This window comes from Temnothorax longispinosus, chromosome 12, assembly GCF_030848805.1.
Source record: "Temnothorax longispinosus isolate EJ_2023e chromosome 12, Tlon_JGU_v1, whole genome shotgun sequence".
In the NCBI taxonomy this organism is placed as follows: Eukaryota; Metazoa; Arthropoda; class Insecta; order Hymenoptera; family Formicidae; genus Temnothorax; species Temnothorax longispinosus.
In genome coordinates, this window is record NC_092369.1 from 7305207 (window position 1) to 7327361 (window position 22155).

At 43.7% G+C, this 22155-nt stretch overlaps 1 protein-coding gene and 1 long non-coding RNA gene across 9 annotated transcripts in view; one reads left to right on the plus strand and one right to left on the minus strand.

The window, feature by feature from the left end:
• Positions 1-22155, minus strand: part of Lar (tyrosine-protein phosphatase Lar) — a 380644-nt gene that overhangs the window by 113889 nt on the left and 244600 nt on the right. For 7 of the 8 annotated variants that reach the window (XM_071795665.1, XM_071795666.1, XM_071795671.1 and 4 more), the window contains exons 4-6: positions 14376-14414; positions 2254-2385; positions 648-806 (exon numbers count right to left, since the gene is read on the minus strand). In XM_071795665.1, coding sequence (XP_071651766.1) covers positions 648-806; positions 2254-2385; positions 14376-14414 — 330 coding nt within the window. The remainder of the gene's footprint in view (positions 1-647; positions 807-2253; positions 2386-14375; positions 14415-22155) is intronic. The other variant, XM_071795669.1, reaches the window with a different exon arrangement.
• The window catches only part of LOC139823292 (uncharacterized), a 132445-nt gene that overhangs the window by 103156 nt on the left and 7134 nt on the right, over positions 1-22155 (plus strand). The window lies entirely within an intron of this gene.

The window sequence follows — 22155 nt, forward strand, 5'->3', positions numbered from 1 at the left end:
TTTACGCGACAAGGTTGAGTGATATATCTCTTTTTGCTGGCATATGTATACGTAGGTATACGTTTTGTTCGCGGAATATTCTCGTTATACGCGTGACTTCGTGCTTGCAAAGAATCCAATTATCTCCATACTTTATTTCGTTTAATCGTAATTAATAAAAATATCATAAGCCATAACATGTTCTGCGGTAGTTTGTAAATTTTTGCAATTTCTCGCGTATTGGAGCACTTTATAATTTTCGTACAGAGCAGATTTTTATCGGAAAAGGACGCAGAGTAAATTTAAATGAACTTTTGAAATGGAAATAAAAGACAATAGCAGAGAATTATTTAATTTGTAGCCGAGATCCCGAAGTAAAATTATTACAGAAAAAGCATGTTTGAATCTCGCGAGAACTAATAATATTCATTATTTAATCAGAAAACGCGTGAGACAAATAAGTAGGATAAATCAGTTTTGAAAACGTGCAAATTAATGATCTCTTTCCTTTTGTTTTCGTCTTCAAGTATATGGTAATTAAGAAGTGGAAGACGTTGATTGTATCAAAAATAATCTCCCTTTGAGAAATGGGATTTTCCTCGCTGAGAAATGGGGGATTCGCTCGCCTATCAGCGCAAATGAATGATAATAACGGCAATCTCACTTACTTTCGTAACCGGTGAGCGTCGCCTCGGCTGAAACAGCGTCGCCGACTCCGTTCTCAGCTAGGCACTCGTAGTTGGTATTGTCGCGCCCCGGCTTGACAGGTTCGATCCGCAGTAAAGCACCATTTTCATACTGGTGCACCACATACCGGGACTGGGATTCTGTCGACATAAGACGGAAGATTGAGGCGGACGTCGGCACCGTAAAAAGGAAAACCCTCGTCACAAAAGGCGAGGAAAAATACCGGCACGATCGAGGGGGCCGCGCGCTCGCGCGAAAATGATCGGCGCGGCGGCAACGGGCGATATAAGATCGAAAATTGCGCCGTTGCGGAATCTAATAAAAGGGAGGTATGTGTGTCCTCTCGTATCCAATTCCGCGGCCCGAGAAATATTGAATGGGAATTGGATCGCGCGTCTGTATAAATTTCGAGAGCGGGCGGCCCGCCCCGGTTATCGTCTCCCCCCGGCCCCGTCCGCGCCGTCCGTCCGCGCTCACCGCGAATTGGCGTCCAGAATGTTACAAGCGGTCGCTGGCCATTATCTCGTCGGGTGTTCCTCGTCGGATTAGAGAATCGACGACGAATATGGACCGTCCCGTGATCGCTCGGGCACATACATTCCGCGGATCAGACCGAATGTTATGCGAAACCATTGCGCGTCATCGGGGATCATCTCGCGGGATTTGCTGGTTCTTCCGAACGTATGAGAATGTAATATACGAAGCTCGAGATTCGATCTTCAAATTGGCATTTCCGAGTTTTTCGACAAGTGGCTCACTTGGTTCAAGTAATTTATCTATGTTTAGCAGTTAACAGTCTATCGATATTGGCAGTTATCTACAAGAAATACTGTCAGAAAATGACGTTTTGATTGACACAGAAAAAATACTAATTGTAAGTCAAAAACTTGTTTTTCGGTTTTCCTAAAATAACACTCATTTATGGAAATATATTCCTAGTTTACTAAAGGTCAAACGAATTAACCACAAATTCATGAATATTACAGGAACAGAATTCAAATTCTATGAAAGCTATTATATTACGAATGGATTAAGCCGGAGGTCAATATATGCAACTATTTTCGAGGAGTTACTATCCTGGTCATTGCAATTCGGTTTATGGAAGTACGTCGAGCTGTCGCAAACTGTTTGGTCGTACGAAGCCTGACAAAAAGATCAGATACGACGCATATGCATTTCGCGAAACATCCAACGCAACTCGTTCGGTTTCCGTCGTGTACGAGTGCAAAAATCACTCGGACAGAGACTAAGAATAGTTCGAATCGACTAAGAGAAAGCGAGATGCACGATATAGGAAGAAATGCGGCAAAATGGATGAACGCGTGCGGACGAAACGGTACCGGGAAAGACGTGAAAATGAAAAGCGAAGAATCCAGGTCAGGAGAACTTTTTAATTTAGATAAAATTTTCATTCGTTTTCACCGGTGTCTCTGGTTCTCGTGAAACGAGAAGATACAGATTTCGCGTGCAGGTCGAAGGCCGAAGAGCGCACCCTCGAGCATTCTCAACGAACCGGTGGCGATTTCGAAGACGCAAACCGGGTCGGAGACAGGGAAGGAGAATATGTGCGAAAGTGCGCGGACTTACGTGAGATTCTCTTGCCGTTCTTTCGCCAGTGTATTTGGGGCGGCGGTGCTCCTTCCGCAGTGCAGTAGAAGCTCGCTATTCCGCCTGCCTTCACCTGCTGTGATTGTGGCTTCACCAGGATCGTCGGCGGACCTGTGAACAAAAAGAACACGCGGGGTTCTCTGATTAGACCTCAACTTACAATAGGATTTCTGTGTGATGGTCATGCGGCCAGGCTGCTATTTGAGGCGCATTTTGAGACTTCGTCTGCTTTAACACGCCATTTCATGGCAAAAATAAGATTTTCTTTTCCTCGCCGATTAAAGAATAGAAGATAGATTAGAGAATACAAAAAGCCTGCGAGTATCTTTTTAATTGATAATTATTTTATTTTATTTTTTATCATTTGGAGTTTATTTTTGTAAAACATGTCTTAAATATCGTTTTTATGTACAGTTTCTATCTACAGTTTTTCACAATGATATTGCCTTTATTACATGAAACTTGCTTGACGATAAAAAATAATTTTAAATAGTTGTGACACTTGCAGTCTGTTTCATTTTTTAAATTATCAAATTTATTTCGAATGCAATAAAAAGTTATTAAATTTTCGTGTAATAAAAATATTAATAGTAATTCAAATTAACAGTACTAAAAGGCAGAATAAAATTGTATTATACCTAGATAAAGATTATTTCAGCTATTTGCACTGGAAATCAAGTGATCGTTTTATAAAGAATCGCAAAGTAGCAGAAAATTATATAAAACTGGACCCTTCGTTCATGAAAATTGCGCGTTTTAACGTTTCTCGTTTCTCGTGTTAAAATTTAAGTAAAAAGTTCACGGTTGCGCTCGCTCGCTCGCTCGCTCGCTCGGCCAGCGTAGGAAAACGTTAATTTGCAAAGGAAAATTGCAGTCCTCGGTTACGCAGATATTTTCTTTCTACATCAACTCTGCTTGGGTAATTAGTCTCCTTCTCGCAAATTCGGGTCATTAGTCTACTTTTCATCATTTAGAATGGCTTTCGTAGATTTTAGTTAAAATATAGAAGATGACGGACAGCACACCCGAGCGTTAAGTCCGGAAGCCGGAAAATTTTCGATATGTAAAAATGGCCGGAGCTTGCGGCCGAAAAGCAGGACACTTTGGTTTTAGAGCGAAAGCGTATCCGCGCACTTCCCGAAAGAGAATCGAGATCCCGAGAATAACGTTCCCGATAATTGTATCGGGTTCCGAGCGGGCGTTTGCAGCCTTCTACGAATTAACGTCGTAAAAGTCCGATCTGATTGCGCTCGCGAAATTTATACTCGTCGGGCGAGAACGGCGTATCTCTCCCGTCATCGATCGCACGGCGTGGCGCGGCACGGCGCGGTGGCTACACGAATGCACCGGGCCAGAAGTCGGTGACCGAAATTAGTGGATTTAGTGCGGCGGGAAGTCCAAACTGCCTCCGCTGCTTTTAACCTCGGGAATAAAGAGACGGCCGGTGCAAGATGGATGAACGTGACGCGCTCCTTTGTCAGACCAACGCCGCGCTTCGCTGCGATGTCGAGCGGTCTCCGGAGAAAGAGGAAGAGAAGAAGCGAGAGGGAGAAGAAAGAGGAAAAAGAGAGAGAGAGAGAGAGAGAGAGAGAGAGAGAAACGTAAAAGAGAATCGTCGTAGAGAAGGGACGACATCCAGAGATGCGCTATCTGGAACGGGACTACTGCTCGTTCTAAATTGGTCTCGGAACTTTTCGATCGTGTTGATCCTACGTCGGGAAAATCGACACGTCGTTTATGAGTATTATTTCCGCGAGTTAAGAGCTTAAATAAAAAGTGTAGCGACCTGCGAGAGAGTGGACCGCTGGCGGCGAGACATATCGAGATGTACACAGCTTTTTATCTTATCTTTTTACAGTCAAACGTTTTGCCAACATCGATCTTGATTTGCTTGGTTCAAACGTCGAAACGCCTATTCATAATGGGACTAACGGATAATAATAAAATGTGATTTTCCAGCCGAGGGTGTTAAAAGAATGTTTATCTTGGCGCAGTCGAGCTAATGCCGAGACGTTTATACGATCGTTTATACGACCGAAAAATATCTACCCGACGTTTACGGGGTACCCCGGTACGCGATAAACTCGACTTATACTACTTGCCACGGCGCGGCATCGGCGTCTCCTTTTTCTGGGTCATTAGACATACTTTTACGACGTCGGAGTACATCACACGCAGTAAAAAACTTTTTAATCCAAAGTGCAATCGTTCCGGGAGAGTTTGCGATCCCGTGGCTCGTGTGAGATTTTATTGCAGCATTTTTAAAACGGCGTCTGTCCATCGTATCATCAAATGACACACTTTATCGGGTATAAAAAGAAGAATGTATCGAAAAATAATAGCAGTTTATCGCGGTAAACGTTGATGCGCAATATACGCGAGAGAAGTACTCTTAAAATATTCTTGATTCGAGTGAGACTTTTGCTTTCGAAGAAAGTGATAATATAATATTATAGGCACACTCAAATAATGTTTATATTATTTCTATAAAATTAAAGTTTTTATAAAAATTAATTTTTGTATAATTATAAAAAACAAACGGGTAGAAATACAAAAATAAAAAAACATAGATAAATCAAATAAATTATGTTAACTTTTATTAATGGTGACTTAATCTCGAAAAAATCATAAAACAGAAAAAGTATAAAATAACCTTATATTATAGATGGATAAAAACTATCTTTTTTGTGAAAGGAACAGGAATAAAAATGTAGCCGAGTAATGAGTGCGAGCTCGTCGTTTTCGCAATGAAAAGTTAAATTTGCAAAAAATGCATATGGTACAAGAGACTCGACGATTCTACAGTTGACAGGTATGACCACTCTAATCTACAAACGCAGGTCGTGGACACTTCACGCACGTATGCGCACACACGCGCTCTTCGGTCGGACGTAATTCAAGCTAAATATTATTCCGCCGACGAAGCACAGGTAATTTTTGATCGAATTGTGCATTCGAAATTACTCTTATCCGAACGTATTGTACCTCCGCGCGCAATTGTCGTTCCACCGGAATTGCTCGTAACAGGTCCATTAGTCGACCACGGTCGCTGTGTACACATGGTACACGTACACGCGTGTACAACAAGGCTACGACTTACCGTTTTCGCGTATGTGTGCATGTAGGTACGTGTGCGTGTGTAGCGATGCTTTTTATACAATTTGCCGCGATTTTATCTCTTGAACTCGCAGTGTAACTTTCGCAGACACATCACGGAAATGTTTAGTGCCTCTATCGAAATGTATGTGGATAATGCGATTGCTATTATAATAAAATTTCAATGAATATAAATAGAACAGTAATAACAAGTCGGCGAGCTATGTTATTTTTCAATACTCGACTTTACTAAGAATAACAACGTTTACTTGAAAAGATATTTACAGCAGCGTCGGTATCGACAACATTATTGAAATGCAAATTATACACAATCGAGGAAGGTTTACGACACCATTTGCGGAATGTCGTTTCCGAGCGATCAGAATCTCCAAAAGTTCCGATGTATACGGAGAAGCGAGTGCCAGTTAAATTCCAACATAGCAAATACCGAGTCTATCTCTCGGCTGCAGCAGTTTTCGATCTTCCGCCGCTAAAAGTGACCGTTTGCCCGATTCCATTAAAAGTGGATGAACGGGGAAACAGAGGGATAGAACAAAAATAGGAAAGAGGTCGTTCGCGAAGGAGGACCATCCCCCACTGCAACTATACTATCGATTCGATCCCCGTCTGGTCAGCAATTCAAAATGCAATACAGATAAAGCTCGCGGGGGATATAACAGTGCCAATGTGCAATTTGTTTCATTTAATTGTCTGCGTAATTTAGCCACGCTGCATTCATTTTGCTTCGTTTTTCGATTGTAGATGCTGAAGTAGCTAGCTCGCGTCGGTAATAATCCAAGACAATTTTTCCAACTGTTGTCTCACCGAGAAATTCTGGAATATAATAAAATCGTTCTTCTCTATTATATGCACAAGCAAGAAATTACTTTTAACACAATTTGAAAGAGTTTTTACATATGCGAATAATTAGAATTATTAATGACAAGTTAATATCTGTTTAATTTGGAATGAGCGAAATTAAGCTAGTAAATGTATACACATTCATTGGCCGCAACCGTAAACGTATCTAACGCAGGCGCTATTAGCCTATTATATTCCAATAATTGATTTATCATATCCGACTGTGTTAGCTGGAAATATATATCGTAAATATAACGGGGGATATAATCTTTATGAATCCAATTGTGGTGAAGATTAATTTAGCGTTATTTTTTATGTAACGATTTAACGAATTAGAGCCCGAAAAATGCGTCGAATATTTGAGGGTTAATTTACTTTAGCCGCTGACATTTATTTTTCCGAAATTCTCCCATTCCCGCTATCTTCTCCTCGCGAATAAATCATTTTCGGTGAGAAGATAAAAAAAAAAAATTTGCACGAGAGGCCGATGAATGTGATTTTGACTGAAACGATAAGGGAAAAACACGCGAGAGGTGTAGGGGCACGTTGTCAAGGCGGGAGTAATAGCTCGGCTCGAAAAATATTGGAAAAGCTTGCACGTGCCCGACACTCGCTGCTCTTTCCTGAGAGATTTTCGCGCTGCCGGGTTGCACGCGAGCCGGCGAGTGTACACAAAGATTAAACGCCGGTGAAAATTAGATTGCGAAAAGCGAGGCATGCCGTCGTTGCATCCCGCGAAATGAATGTCGGACCACTTTTAAAGAGAGAGAGGAGGGAAGAGGAGAGAGAGAAATAAAGAGAGAGAGAGAGAGGAGGAGTGAAAGTGAGAGAGTATTCCAGGGACGAGGAGAGATGCGCTCTGCCGGAAATGAAAATAGTAACACAGGACGAAGACTTTCAGGACGATCCTCGCGTATCCACGGAAAGTTATCCGCGCGTAATTCTGTGTGCAACACACGGGAAAATGTTTCTCGTCCCGCAATAAAGTTATTTGTGAAAAGGTCAGAGTCCAACGCAATCGGGGACGCACGTAACCGGGTCGTGAAACATTTCGCAGTAAAGAGTGTCAGTATTGGATGCATGTCGCACTATTGCCCGACATTCGAAGTAGATTCTACCGTACTACCCTATAATACGACGCTAGCAATCGCGACTTTTCGCGCGACGAATCGATCGCGAATCCGTATAAAAATGCGCGACGGCAATATCTTATACTTAAAGTTTATAGCTATTCGGCACGGGCTCAGATAACTTGGAGAAAAAGTTTCGCTCCTGGTGTCGGCATTACATTTTATAGCCCGCCACGTCGTAATTGAAAAAGTAGCCGATAACGGAGCAATCTGCATGCGATTTGAATAACATTACGCGTTAGTGACTACCGAACGTATTATAAAATCGATTCGAGGCTGGCGAACGCACGCGCGAACGATGCTTCGTGACATCGTACAAAAAAAAAGAAGGCTTTCAAGAACCGCCAATAAGTACAGCAATAAATATATACGTAGAATTTTCGATCGACAAGAGTATGGAGAGAATATCGACCGCGCTCGGCCATCGAGACCGTGCTGATACGTAACGCTTCAATCAATTTCGTCACGTGGTTAATCCCTGAAAGGCGTGCCCGTGCGAGCGATACTATCGCTAATTAATATCAAAATGCAGCCGTATTAAAGCCGTGATTTTCAACGAAGACCCGGCGCGCATCGGAAAACGCGCGGCCGCTGTAGGAATATTACTGAAAATACGCGGCAATTACATTAACGCGTTCCCCGCGGGCTGTCGAGGACGAGTTTTGGTGGGCGAATCGCGAAACAAATACGGGATGCGTTTAAACGGATTCTGATATACGCCCGGCCCCTAAATAACACGTGAACGCGAGCACGCGCGGCGCGACGTACGCAGGGCTCATTTATGGAAACGAAACAGGGGCGGTAATTACGGATCGGGAGTCATTTCGGGCTCGCCGGTACCACGGCCGAATTCGAAAGAGGACGAACCTCCATGCCGGCTCGCTCGAAATTTCGTGCCGTCGGGTCGATACACCGTGTGTGCAATTTCCGATGCAGCTACAGAGTCGTCGCGCCGATGTCATCTCGCTTCCACTAGCATTGATTGTAAACGCGGCCATTTATGCATATATATATACACACGTTTATTTATATATATGCATATATGCATATGTATAACGATAACGTCCGCGGGGGTGAAAGGTGTCCACAAAGGTGAGACGTTAGTAGGGGGAGAAGAGGACGCGGGATAATGCATTCGATAGGCGAATATACTGCACATGTGCGAATACAATGCAGGTTTATCATAGATAATTATGCGAAATTTATTTGCATTTTAGTATTAAAATCCCAGGTAGGAGCTTCCGTTCAACTCGCGTGCGTACGATCGCGCTCTCTTTCCGTTCGGCCGTATGGTAAATATTAATTTAATTTAAATGGATTTTCATCCACGCTCTTCTGCGTGCTGATACACATTTCAAACTTGGCCGAGATAGATGGGTCGAGCGCGGCGTAAGGGTGAACTTGTGTCTCATTGCTCGAATATGATGTGTTAACAACGCCGAGTGGAATCTGGCCGGGTTAAAATAATGAAAATTTTGCCGGTGCGCGAGCGGCTTCATCGACGTAATATGAGAAAACATATACGGTCATTTGAGCAAATATTGAACGAAACAAATGTAATTAAATTGATGAAATAAAATTGGAATATAATGTCGATATTTTTTTCTACGCTTGACATTCGTTCTTTTTGACTTGCATTTTTAGGCAAATATGTCGCTAATACGAATCGACATTTTCGAGACGCGTACTTTTTTTTATAAAAAGAAAGTTAAACACGTGGATATATATATATATATATATATATATATATATATATAAAAGAATCAGCAGTTAAAGGAGCTAAAGCAGTTAAAGCTTCAGAGCTAAACGAAATATAACTCACGATTTGTTCTGGACTATCATCCGGCCGAGATAGATATTAATTCCAATAATAGAAGCGACAATTTATTTTATACCATCGACGTATTATCTATAGATAAGAAAAGAAATCGAACACGATTACCCGAATTCTGGGAACTGGTTTAAACTAAGAATACTTCGACCCCATCGATTCTTATTGCGCGATTCGAGGCTATTTTCACTGAAACATTCTGATTGTAAAATAAATGCGCTAGAAAGATCTTAATAAATCCGACAAAAATATTTAATGGGGTTTTTAATTATTTCTTAACTGAATTGACACAGATATGAGATTACGTGCAAATCTTTCTCAAAGATGCGATGTGTTCTCTATTTAACCAAATCGTTAAACATCATCTCATTAACTCCGATCGTTTCAAGATTTTTTAACACGGCGCATACTATTCAACTGAATCACGTTATTTTTCTTTGACGCCGCTCGCACAACTAACGAGGGAACCGTTCGTTCTCGCGGTTCCATGACTGACGCCGCACGGTCGGAAAAATTGCAATTTATTCTCCTTTGGAATTAAAGCGTCCATTACGACGGAGCTTGGTATCCGCCAGTAAGGCTGGGCCCGGTTACTTCCCTATCCATCGCCTAACGTCGCCGGCACTCTAAAACCCCTTTCCGCTCGGCGCTTCCGTTACCACCTCGTTCGTTTTTTCTTCCCGCGATAAAGTTACGCGCGCCGGTGAAAGGAGCGGACGGGGAACCGACTCCGTCGACGCCGGGCGCGATTTGTCAACCGGGGGATTATCCGTTTTCCGCGTTCCTTTAATGAGATAAACAACGGTGGCGGAGAGACGCGCCGTGCAACGCGAGGGAGGAAAGAATAATTTCCACGGCGACACGAGAAGACACGGCGGAAGATTCGTTACTCTTCCCGTGCTTGGCACCTTCTTAATTTATTCACTCGTCCCTCTCGCCGGGAAGGAGTGAATACAACCCGCGTGTTTCGACCTGACTCGTCTCGACGAAGATCTTCCGTATCCGCGATGTTATCACCGACAATGCGAATCACTGTTTGTTATGGCGTTCTATTTCAAATTTTTCTTGATGCAATATTTTCTTTATTTCTGTCTCCCTTCTTTCTTCCTTCTCTCTCTCTCTTTCCTCTCTCCTTTTCGATTTGTGATTCATTTTATTAAACAGAAACTGGGAACAGAATCCGAGAAATTCTGATTCCTGTGGCACTCTGATATACATATCAAGTAATTACGTTTCGTCGCTGACCGAACCGAACCCGCCGAGGCATCCGAATCGACGAGACACGCCGGGACTGAATCGCGATTTCCAAATTCCTCGATAGGTGCATCGATGCATCACTTTTGCACGCGTGGAGCACGAAGTCGGACGGGATAGCACAACAACCGCCGCGCTTCGATACGTATGCAAAGCGAATGCGTTTAACCAACTTCTCGCAGAGAATTTCCATTAGTCAGGGTAGAGAACGACAGTACCGTTGAGCGGAAACTCACACGGGGACGGAGCGGGCGGACCCGACGCCGACGGGGGAGGGCGATACTGGCTTGTTTTCGAGATACCAAGCCGTCGAATGATTTCGAATCAACGCGTCTGGTAGCGCGTATAATTCAATTTGAATATGTATACGGGGCCTGCGGCGCGAGCGGTCCGCGCGCGCACATACACGTTCCTATCGGAACTCGCGTAATTCCCGCGTGCATATACAGTAGGTTGTACTTCTCTCTTTCCCTCCCTCACTCTCTCTCCCGCTCTCACCCCCATCTCTCTACCTCATGTAATATAGATATTACCGTCAAGAGAATATACCACCCCTTCTCGTCACCCCGCTTTGCCTCGCCTTGCCACGCCACGGCCTTGCGGCGTTTCTTTTTCCATCTATATACCTCGCTACCTTATCTATCTATCGCGGGGGCGCGTTCCCGCATTCGTCGGGAATGGATCATCGGTTATCGAGCACGTTTGCCGGGATACTTTAATCTCCCCCGCGCGATAATACACGCTCGCACGTCGAAGATATTTTTATAACGCGGCGACGCGCCTCAAATTTTTTTACCCTCTCGCGCTCGCGCCCCGGGGAAGCTTTCAGGCGGCGTCACGAGGGATTTCTTTACGAGCGGTATGATGCTGATGGCGGCTGCGGAACGACGGGAGGGCGGGACAACCCCCCGTGTCGAACGACCGTTCCCTCTCCCTGACCTAAGAGCGTCTCCGCGAGTAAAGTCCGGAGGGGGTTGGTGAGTTGGTACGACGCGAATGTCGAAGGGCCTGCGCTGAATTTATGCAGATGTATGCCGGCAATATTCTAAATAAGTAGGTAGGTACACCCTCTCCGCAGCCGTCTCTCGCCACGCCGGATCTCTGCCACTGGCGAATCCGACCAACCAAACGCGATCATCCGCCGTCGCTTTCGGCTCATTGTAAAATCGCAGCGATAGCGATGGTGACGGCGTCTCTACCGCTGTTCCTTCTCGTGCTGGCGTCTCAGCGGCATCTTCGGCGCAATTAGCGTTTCTTAGCTGCGCTCGCGTTTCTCCGAGTGTCTCGACGACGACGACGACGTCGGTGAAGCTTCTTGCGGCGACCAGAGAGAACAATCGAAGTCCCACTGGGAGAGTCCCCGCAATTCGGCGAACTTGTGAATATTCACGAGGCCCCGCCGCGCGCGTTCGAGGTCTTTCTTGAATTATCTAATCCCAATACAACGCCGCGCGCATTCCTTTGTAATATACCAAATATACTCGTCTAAAACTCAGAGATTTTGTTCGCATCCCTCGCTTACGTTTCATCGAACATAAAAATTGAATTCGGTTGATTTGTTATAATGGTTTCCTTTAATGTTTGTTTGGATTTCCTGACATGAGAATAAATGATTGTATCGTTAATTCTAGATTTTACTAATTAACTAAAAAATAACATTCGCACGTAATTTCCGAAATATTTGATATACTGAATGTAAAATAGCTATTTAATGATTGAGTTCTAAAGCTATGGGTTTGTGATGAAAGAAACATTTAGAATTAATTCTAAAGTTACGCGCAGTTATTGTTAAATCTTTCTCTTATCATAAGCTATATTTTTGTGAAAAGACAAACATATATGCTCGATAACAGCAAAACTAAAATATGAAGGTATACGACCAATCTCCAGAGCAAGACAACGAATAGGTGTTGGTTTAATATAAATAATAATTTATTAAGTGGCAAGAATAGCAATCGTTTACGTTTCGACTTACTTAGTCTTCATTAGAACATGCTGGGCCGAACCGATGAAACACATTAGTTACATTACATTATATTTATTGTAATGTAACTTTATCGGTTTGCTCCAGTGTGTTCTGATGAAGACTAAGTAAGTCAAAACGTAAACGATTGTTATTCTCGCCATTTAATAAATTATTATTATTTATATTAAACCAACACCTATTCGTTATCTTGCTCGGAGATTGGCCTTTCATATTTTATATTTTTGTTTTAAATTACTTTACTGTGCGTACTGTTTAGTTAAAAAAATATTATAAGAGTAATAAAAGAAGAATAATCATTAATTTTATTCTGAAATTACTGATTGTACCATTTACTGGAAGATTTCACTCTTGATTCTATATCAAATAACTTTATTTTCATCGTTGTACAAACGTTATAGCCATTTCTTTAACCCAATCGTTGTTTAGAAACTCATAGACGGTGCACTTAACGGCGTCGAGGGTCGAAGAGGATGAAGGGTAATACCTCGGCGAATTTCAGCGGTCGAGTGCACTCTTGCCGAGCGATGAGAGGGCAAGGACGACTTTCAATTTACGCAAGAACCACCGCCGTCACGTATGCGCATAGATTAGTAGGTCGCCCTGCGACGTAGACGTAGCGCCCTAATCAGCACTTGGCGTTTTAACGCGGTTAATTGCGCTTCAATTAGCCGGGGGTCGTGCCTCCTCTCATCCCTTCCAACCCGGGCGGGGACTTTCTTGCTACCGCCGTTGCTCGCGCGAGCAACGCGCGGAGGAACTTTCGCGATCGTCGGGCCGTAGCGTGCAATTAGGTGCAAAGTCCCGTGCATTAAGAAGACCGGCAAGAACCGTTAAAAGACATTGCCGGTAGAAGATTAGTCGACGATAACGTCGGAGTTACATTGCCGTTAAAGCAGCGCATTAGCGTAATGCTCGAGTGTGTTATTTTTCCCCCGGAAAAGACGGTATCTCGCTCTCGCTTCTCGTTATGCGTGCACTCCAATCGGCGACTATTACGCGACCGCCCCCGAGCGTACGGGAACGAGCGAGCGCGAACAGACTTTTGCCTCGTAAGGTGAGACGTGAGAAAATTATAACGTAATCGTTACGTCGCACGCAACGTTCAAAGTGAAGGAGATCGCGCAACGTAGTCTCGAAATTCGCCTTTTCGTGCCGGCTGGCAGCGGACCCGCGCGTCGCTATCGGCCGCGAAATAAATCACAGAATCAATTCTGATACATACCGGGTGGCGCCATAAATAAAAGTGCGAGGTACCAACCAGAGATACCGCCGCACCGTAGATCGCGGTGTCTGTTACATATAACCCGATTGGAAGGGGGGGAATGGGCAACGGAAACAAATGACAGCGCATAAGCGGGTGGAAACACTCGAAAGTCGGTTGTTGCCGCGACGGCCGACACGGTGGTCGCGCCGAATTTGAAATTCAAAGCGTCCGGAGAAAGCCGGCCGATAACGGTGGGAAAGAGAGGTAGACAGATAGACGGGACGAAGAACGGCCGCGGGACCCAGGGCAAAAATACACATTAGTGGATTTGAAATTTAGATACCGGCTAGTCCCCCCCTCTCACCCTTTAACCCCTTGTGAAATTGACCAGTCCGTGCTCGAAAACAGGCCGATTTGCGGGCGGCGGGAGCTCGCGGTGCCCCTACACGCTGCGCGTGTCTCGAAACGCCTGATTCCGAGTCTGATCGATGTTACGTGCGCGCGTGAGGTCCACTTCTTCTGACCTCGTTCCCCCCCCCTTCCAACCACCCCGTTATCGTGCACGGGGGAGTGTATTTTTGCCAACGAGCCGCGTACGGGTCCGCATTCGTTCCACGCTGATCTACGTACGGGTACGTGTGCGCGAGCGCGAGCGGCGCCCTAGATGTTAGCCGGGCGGATAACATCGGGCGTCCCCCGGCGCTCGCCACCTCCGTTACGAGCGTTGTTTGTACTTACTTGTCATGTACGTGATGTAGTGCGAGTCGCTGATGTTTCCTGAAAGAAGCTCGTTGAGTCAAGTCGTACGTAACGTCCCGGCGATGCCTCGCGAGCCCAGGCACGCGGCGCGTGCCGCGCGTCGACGTGTTTGCGTTTACGCGGATACGAACACCATGACATTTCATTTCTTTCGCTGTACTGACCGCCGAACCAACGCAGTTTTCGTTAATCTAATTATATCGTTCGCATCAGACGGCCACGCAGCAGGAATTAATCGCATACATTCGCGCACTGATTAGTTCCCGCGGAAGCACGCACTTAAATTTTTATATAAATGAGATAAATTGGTAGTGTCTCCCATGCTTCTCGTGTTTATCATCGCAAGTACATGTATCTGATCAAGCTCAATAATGGAGCAAGAAATATACGTGGGAGCTTTCGATATCCCTCTCGAATTTCATCGCCATACTGCGTCGACTTCGAAGCCACGAAGGCATGCCATCGACACGCGACTTGCATCCCTCGATAATACAGTCGCGCTCTCGAGAGCCGTGTCGATCTCCTTCGACTTGGAATATTCGCGTGTGTGAAAACGTCGGGGCATTGCACGAACCTTCGGGAGGCACGAAAAGGGGTCGAGCAGGGGGTGAAAGAAGGATCGGAGGTAGGGGCGTTTGGTGGTTGCGAGTTGGTCGGCAGCTGTCGTGAAAGCTCTCGGAAAAGCGTGAAAGCGCGAGATACGTTTTCGCATGCGTTCCTATTCGCGGAATATAACCGTCGATGGCGATCGCGATATTTTTACGCTCGATGTTTAGTATTCATTCTTGTACGGTCGTTACCTCGTGTTCGCGCGAATAAATGAATCGCCAATGGCGCGCTTTAAAATTCAAAGTATCCGCGCTGCGAGAAATTAAAGCGGAAAATTATAATTCTTGCCAAAATTATGCAAAAAAAAAATCGTAGGTCTATCGTTATTCTTCATCTAATATTATTAGTTCTGTCAGTTATTCGTAATTATATAATCATATTATATCAAATATATAATTATAAAATGTCTAGAATAGGTAATAGAAATCTGATAATGATTTATTATTAAGAGCTAGCAAATGAAATTTATACTCTAATTCTATATCTCTCTCTCTCTACTCATCATTTTATACTTCTCATATCTTTTATCTTGAAACATATAATTTTATGTTTCTTAATTTAAAATATATTAATATATTATAATAATCATAATATTAATATTAAGAATAGTCTATGATAATATTAATGATGTTTCTATAAATTCAATATCAAAATCCTGTTCGTCTGCCTGTGTCTTAATCTCTTAATCGCGTTATAAAATTTAACTGCTTTTCAGCCAGCCAGACGCCACGAGTAGGTATGTAATAATTTCAAAGACGTGTGTAATCCCACATTCTGCAACAACACTTTTCGTAATAACGCAAATGCGTTCCTTCATGCGTGAAGCTTCTCGCAGACAAACAGGCGGATGCATCCCGAGATACGCAAGCGCGATGTCGCCATTTCGGCGCGCACGTCAACCAAACCGCTGTTATTCCATTGCGGAGCTCTCGACGCGAGCATACGTCGTCGCGTCGTCTCTCATCGTCGAAGAGATTTCCCCACGAATAGAACGGGATATTAATTTGGCAAGATTGTGCGCGAGGAGGTATCGGCACGCTGCCTCTTCTCTTAGACGGGCCCCCGGTGGATGTAAATTAACTTTGAGAAACAATCTTGTCGTTAACTTGGCGTATAATAACGCGGGCGTGGTATCGCTATACTCATGCCCTTTTGCACCCTTCGCTACCGCTAAGATGCCTTCACCTCCGTGGGAATACGACAGCCCAATCGCTCTCCCCCATCGACGTTTCGAAGAGTATTTAGGCGATGTATTTTATCGTGTCTTCCGTTCGTTCGCGACATAACGCTATTCCCGTCGTAATAATCCTCGGCCATTCTTCCCCGTTTCATCGCTTGATTCCGGCGTTTATATCTTACGATTATTCACGACAGTCGCGACGGAAGTGACAAGTTACTCGCTCGCGCGTACTTTCCCGATTTTACGCGCTCGCTTTTACGGCACTCATTGAATTTCCCGCTCTTAATAATCGAGGCAACGACGACTCTCGTTCCCGATAAGGAGACATTATGCCCCGTTTTATATTCGCGAGACGTAAATAAGTTTGCGCAAGGGGGCGGGCGGAATTATGCGCCTGAGTAATGTCAGTGTATCGGCGACGGGGCTCCCATAACCGTATTGCGCGAGATTATTTTCCCGATCATAAAAAGTTACGTGTTACAGGCCTTACACGCTCGTGCGACAGGCACGGGATGTGAGACACGAAAATTGCCACGCCGTCGCTATGGGAGCTGGGAGGCTTTTATGATGGGAATCAGGAGCGCCAAAGCGACTCCGGCTGATGAACCCGAGCATCGTTTTTTTTTCCATCTCATCCAAGTAGTTCTTTTTAATACGGTATATTGTACATGTACACGGACGTTACATTTATTATGTTAATCTGATGGAAATTAAATCCGACTCGGTTAATTTATGATAAATAGTTTACATGTTCACAATTTTTCAAACGTGCGTTTCTTTCCGCTAAGGGGTAACGTCTCAAAGATCGAGTATACGGTATTCAAGCGAAACTGAGCAAACAGTGGAATTTACCGCCGAGTAAAAATTCGAAAACGACCGAGTATATAAATGCATTTTATAATTAGTTCCCCTACCGCAGGCTAACGTTGAATTAACGTCAGCTCCCGGCGTTATGACGAAGTTGCCGTGCACGATAACTTGCGAGCGCGATACGTCACACCGTTGGCAGAGGGAAATCCATGCGGGCCGGCATAATGTGAATCTATAACTCAACTCATGCATCTCGTTATCACGAATTGTCGCGCCGTCTCATCGAACCTCGATGACAAAGGCGTTTCTATGACGTTCACAGGCATTCCAATTCCATTCGCCAGAAAAAAAATATCGAGCTGGCTCAAAACAAACATTTGATTTTCGCAAACAACAGTTTTAATTCGTTTTATATTCCCGTAATGTTTATTTTGCAGCACAAGCTCCCGACGTTTATCTGATAGGTGTGCCGATCGTAAATGAAGATTGTCTATCTTAATAATCGCGTGTAAATACTCTCTATGACGAAAAATTGGGTCATCCGTGAAAAAATACGCAGAAAGAAGGGAAAACAGAGCTGACGAAAGAAACACATTCGCGCATTTTATTCAATATATATTTAAAATAGGTTCGCCGTTACCGTGGGTCGAGTACGATGCCATGTCGGCATCGTGGCTCGACGATCCGTATATAACTGACCTATTTACGTGGCCGCGGCCACGGCGCCGAGATACGTATCGCGATCACGTGTGTATATGTTAGCTCGATTGTATTTTCGCGCACAAAAGCGAGTTTACCACCCGTCGCGAAGGGCAAGAAGGGCGACTCATTTTGAGAAAACGCACGATCGTCTCCGGCAAGTCGATGAAAAAGTCGCGCGTGACTATACTTAAATCGGTAAAGATGAGATAGAATTCGAAGACCGGTTATTAAAATGTCGTGTCCGCGCTGGAGATTCCGGTAATTCTAACACCATCAACGGGGTAGCATTCCGTCGCGGATTGACAGATGCGTGCGTATGTGTATATATGGGCACGATTTTTATTATCACTCATTCCGCGCAGTCTCTTCTTCGTTGGCATTCCGGGCTATCAGACCGCGCATTCACGCCGTCGAATTCCTACGGAACTGCTTCGACGGGAAGAGATATCTATCTTAATGGAAGCAAGACGTCGCCGTCGCTCGTGCCGGCGCGGGAGCTCAATATGAACGGCGAGGGAAGGAATTTTATGGCGCATCAGACTCGACACTCGCTAAATCGCGGCTTATTGCGATATTATACGCGGAACGTGCGCGAATAGTTCGTGCCGTCGACGTAAAATGAATCGTTTCGCTCAATTTTTACCATTACGAAACCTCATTCAGTTAACTTTAAACATTTAATACTATTCGAATCACATTTATTCGGTAATTTGCAGGAAACGAAAAATGATGTGTGAAAATTGTGCAAAATGTTTAAACGATTGGAATCTCAAAGGCGCAATGAGCTACTTAAATTAATTCGGCAATGTCAGCGATTGTGCTACTGCCGCGCGATCAATTTTAATGACAGACATTATGATTTCGCGTGAGTAGTTTGTATCGGTTTCTCACGGGGCTAGTGATGTACGACGATGGCGAGCGCGGCGAGACCACGAGGCACTGGCGGCGCAAATTTGCCTATTGCGTTCAATACTTCTTAAACTACATGGTAGTTCTCACTGGTAGTTTAGGCTATTCACTAATCCCAGTAGCCCCAGGGGTCTTAAGTATCACGGTATAGATACAATTGACGCTCTGCTTCGCGCTTACACGGACTGTAAAATTATTCTACAGATAAAACTAAAAATTTTATTTAATTTATAAAATCATGGATTATATATAAAATATCTGGAAATCGATACAATCTTTTTCCTACTTTGTGGAAGTAATTTGCAATAACATATACCATTTGCAATAATATACCATTTTAATAAAAAATAAAATATGCATTTGCGCGAATGAACAATGAATATAAAATGGTTTGATCAGAGCAGTTAATTAAAGCATCTCCCTGATTCCGACTACATCTTCCCTCGTTTGCATTTTCCAATCGAGTAGTTAACTAATCGTCGTTTAGCGACATACGTAATAACTAATAAGTGGAAAATTGGTCGTATCTAACTGCGATATAGTTATAACATTATCAGCGGAACTGGGTAACGCGCGGTGGTATATACGACGTGGCACGTATTTCCTTCGCTTCTCCCCTTAATTTCATTGGCAATATTCAGATCTTCGCGAGTTCCTGAAATCCCATCTATCCTATATACCATCCTCCACCCTATCCCTCTTTCTCGCTCTCTCTCGCAATTGCTGTGTCGAAGTTTCAAATTAATTGACGTTAAACCTGCTTCGTGGCGCTTCGGATATGATGATACGCGATCAATATATAGGCCAATATATGCGAATGCATCATGCGAGATAGCTTGTTTGTCAGTTCATTCATAACACCTGGGCTTATAGACAAGCGCATATTTATATTTATCCCATGATCGATTTAAAATCTCAAAAGCTCTAAGCTTAAAATAACATTTAGAAATTGCAACGTACAGAGAAAATATATGATTCAATATAAATATTTTTTGTTACTAATGAAAAATAAACAATTTACATTTATAGCAGTTACTTACCATTTGTATTTATTTAACAAAAATAATAATTGCAAACAAAAAATGATATATCGGAGCTCCTGAGTAGTAGCAATCGCTTAAACTGATTATCATTAGCCATTACATTCGTTAGGAATGAATTATTCCTGAGAGAATGAAGCTAACAATAGAGCAATGATTGATCTGGATTTAGTGACCGATATTTCGAGATACCGTAATCTTTGTCAAAGGATGGATTTCGTTCGAGATTCTACAACCCGTCGACGACGTCCTTGAAGCATGTCCAAACGTTGGTCGGTAAGTGGGTCCGAATATCGCGGACGAGACAAAGATGGACCGATTTCAATTGTCGTCGCCGACGTCGTAGACGTCGACGTCCTTGTCGGCAGTTCCACGTTTCGAATGGGCCATCTCCCGGCTATCCCGGGCCGCTAAGAGAGTGGAATTGATTAAATAATTGGCTCCTTAGATCGGTCGGCTAGTTTCTGGAATGAATACGTTGGCGCCTGGCCAAATCCCAGCTTGAGCTTCCCGAGAAACGCAGGGAAGAAGGGGATGAAACCACCAATCCGGACAAAGTGCCGCGAGGACAGTAGATGGCTTAATAATGGTTTCGATTGGGAATGGGGAAATCTGCTTGTCACATCGGTTATTAGTTTCGAGAAGTTAGCACCTTTTCGGTCCGCGCGCCTACGCCATCGTGTGTGTCAAGTTTCTAATCTACTGGGGACAGTTCGATAAAACTGGCCATGGAATATCGATTAATGGAAACGCGATTCTAGAACGGAGAGAGAGAGAGAGGCCGAGAAAGATGCACGTAATATCGAATTCCGTTTTCCGCTGGTTTTCCAATAAACTCGCAATTTCAAATTTGTGTACATGGAATATGAACTTCGAACCTTTTTCCTATGATTGCACGCGAACCCGAGAGAAATCCTGCATTAAGAAATCTCACCAGCCTTGACCAACCTTTTCTCACAATATGGTATCCGAGATGAAATATTTTTCCTCAAAATAAAATATACTACTTCTTCAGAGAGAGGATGTAGGAATCAGGTACGAGGGCAATCGATAAGTTGCAACTTGCAAGTATGTGGTGCATTTGCGGAGCCTTAGTGCGATACTCGTTTTCTTTCTTTTTTTATGAAACTGAATCACGTTTGGTCGATCAGATAATGCTAATACGACCTACTGGCATAAGCCTGTAATTTTATTTAGTCGGCAACTTTGTTAGGGGAACTGACCAGTGGTGATTCGGTACTTCGTCGGTACTTCTGACGTGTTAAAGACCTCAAAGGCTTCGCGTGATATCCTTTCCAGGAACGCGTTCCAGATGATAATGGAGGGCATGCGATTAAAACGACTGCGAACCAAACTGTTATACCAATTAAAGCTTCTGTTCTAGGACTTATACTGTAATTTTAATGCCACCGCGTTCGCTAAATCTCAATCAAACTTTATAAAACACGAATAACATGAGACTCCATGAGATTTCATTCTTTACATAAATGTATTGTATATAACATACCCAAATATATATTTAATAAATATGACATAAAAATTTCAGTCTGTGAAAGAAAAAAATCTCAGATAAACTGAGTAGCGTCTTATATCAGAAAAAATAAACTCCTCTAGATTTGATTCTTGTATACAGGTTTTATAAATTCTTCTTGCTCATTGCAAAAAATACCAGAATACATAGATAAAGATGTAATACACAATTTAAATTCTATAAACGAATATGGCAATTAAATGGGATATTTAAACGGATTAGGCAAATACATTAGCTCTTGCTATTTTTCTCGATTATCAAGAGATGAATAATCCTGCCGAGAAATCTTATTACTATTTTCGGGCGCAGCCTCTGCACCGTGCCGCGCGGTATTTCAATCCCGATATCTCATGACAGTGGGTTAATCGATTTCGTAAGTGGTTTTCCTGTAATATTCCCGAAAATGTAATCTGACTTGACCGTATTTCTGCCGCGTATAGGGGTGAGCGGAGAACGGATCGGAGCGATTTCGCTTGGCTCTCAGATAATGGACATAAATATTCTCCCCGGGTTTTTCGGATTTATATTTCGCGCCGTATCAGGGATCTCATTTGCATCGAGAATTTACCGTGCGCGACGGCATTCCGCGTCCACCTACAAACCGGACCGGACGCCGCAAAATACGCCTAGCCGCCGCTACGCAAACGCTAACGCGGACTGCGCCCGATTGCGCGCACCGTGGCTAAGGTCAGGGCAACAAAGCAAAAAGGAAAAGATATAGACGGCGCGAGAAATAGGGAAAAAAGCAGGAGCCACTGTTCGGCCGGTATACCTCGCCGGTTAGCTGAATTATTGAAAAATAATACTCCGTGCCTGAGAATGAAATATTATCCTCGCCCGCTCCGTTCCGAGCGAACGCTTTATGAACAACCGCTTTTCTCAAAGAGCGACTTCATTAATCCTTACGGGGTAACGCTGGAGAATCTGATTAAACTTAATCAAATATTTTGTTCCCTGATTTGGGTGGATAATGGCCCC